This window comes from Phoca vitulina, unplaced genomic scaffold (genome assembly GCF_004348235.1).
Source record: "Phoca vitulina isolate PV1807 unplaced genomic scaffold, GSC_HSeal_1.0 scaffold31, whole genome shotgun sequence".
Lineage (NCBI taxonomy): Eukaryota > Metazoa > Chordata > Mammalia > Carnivora > Phocidae > Phoca > Phoca vitulina.
The window spans coordinates 582,353-584,013 of record NW_022589734.1 but is presented as its reverse complement, the minus strand read 5'-3'; the positions used below and the strand labels follow the sequence as shown (position 1 = coordinate 584,013).

Sequence of the window (1,661 nt, the reverse complement as noted above, 5' to 3'; positions counted from 1 at the left end):
GGAAGGGAGGGAAAACTGGGAAGAAATCAGAGAGGGAGACAAACCATGAGAGACTCTGGACTCCAGGAAACAAATTGAGGGTTTCAGAAGGGAGGGGAGTGGGGGATGGGGGAAATGGGTGATGGGCATTAAGGACCCAGCACTGGGTGTAATTCGCAACTAATGAATCACTGAACATATTACAATCTAATGATGTTACTATACATTGGCTAATTGAATTTAAATAAAAAAGAAAGCAAATGTGAACATCCAGCAGTCTTCTAATGTGAGAGACTTCCAACGATGCAATATGTACAAAGATCAATATTCTCACTACCCTGTTTATTTTGGGAAATAGTTATTTTTCACAAAACAATTTTTTGTTAACATGCAATGGTTTATTAATATCATTCAAATGAGCTCATGAAAAAATTTTAAAACCTCTTTTATTCCTAGTATGGTAAATATTGATACCACTCAGTGCAGGAAAAGAGGGGTTAGGACAAAGTCACAAATCCCTGGGCCCGTCTCTCAGCGTCCCCGCGCGAGGGCGGTGTCTTGGGCGGGAAAGCCCAGTGTTAGGGAGTCCGCATCTCCCCTGGTTTCACTTCTCCCTCTCACAACCTCTGTCAGGTCCTCCTGCCTGGATCCTCATGATGCGACCCCAGTTCGCACTCCCATTGCGTGTCGGGGTTCCAGAGAAGCCAATCAGCGTTGCGGGTGTTTTCACCGGCCGCGGGGTGACTCAGCTTCTCTCCGGAACAGGTAGTTGCCAGCCATGCGTCCCCCAACCCTCCTCCTGCTGCTGCTGTCCGGGGCCCTGGCCATGACCGAGACCTGGGCGGGTGAGAGCGGGAGAAACCGACTCAGCGTGGGAGGCGGGAGGGGGCTGCCGGACCCAAGCGCTGCTCCGCTCCGCCGCCTGGCACTCGGAGCCCTCACCTCCGCCCCACCCACACCTTGGTCCCGACTCTTCTCCGACCCACTGCCCCTTTTCCGTCGCACGAACCCCTCACCCCCTGCCCTCCCGGCCGCCTCCCCCTGGGCTCCGGCCCCGCGCCGGGAGGAGGGTCGCGCGGGGTCTCAGCCCCTCCACGCCCGCAGGCTCCCACTCCCTGAGGTATTTGGTCACTGTCGTGTCCCGGCCCGGCCGCGGGGAGCCCCGGTACGTGGAAGTCGGCTACGTGGACGACGTGCAGTTCGCGCGGTTCGACAGCAACGCGGCGAGTCCGAGGACGGAGCCGCGGGCGCGGTGGTTGGAGCATGAGGGGCCGGAGTACTGGGACCGGGAGACGCGGGAGTCCAGGACGTGCACACAGATTCTCCGAGGGAATCTGAACGAAGTGCGCGGCTACTACAACCAGAGCGAGGCAGGTGAGCGACGCGGGCAGGGGACAGATCACGATCCCCATCCCCACGGCCGGCCAGGGTCGCCCCAAGTCTCCGTGTCCCAGCGACACCCCGAGGCTGCGGGACACCGCCGTCCCCCGAACGGGGAAGAACCCTTGGGGAGTCTACTCGGTTTGGTTTTCAGTTTAGGCTTTAATGACGATAGGTCGTGGTGGGCCGGGGCCAGGGTCTCATACCTTCCAGAGAATGATAGGCTGCGACGTGGGGCCTGATGGGCGCTTCCTGCGCGGGTACCTTCGTGATGCCTACGACGGCGCGGATTACATCGCCCT

General features: G+C 58.3%; 1 protein-coding gene across 1 annotated transcript; it reads left to right on the top strand.

The window, feature by feature from the left end:
• Positions 1-586: 586 nt before the first annotated feature.
• LOC116644877 (class I histocompatibility antigen, Gogo-B*0102 alpha chain) lies at positions 587-1,659 on the top strand (the record flags this gene model as incomplete). The annotated part of the gene is made up of 3 exons (XM_032424726.1): positions 587-824; positions 1,084-1,353; positions 1,556-1,659. Coding segments are annotated over exons 1-3 (441 nt in total), but the record flags the coding sequence as incomplete, so codon positions are not given.
• Between the last annotated feature and the right edge of the window lie 2 nt (positions 1,660-1,661).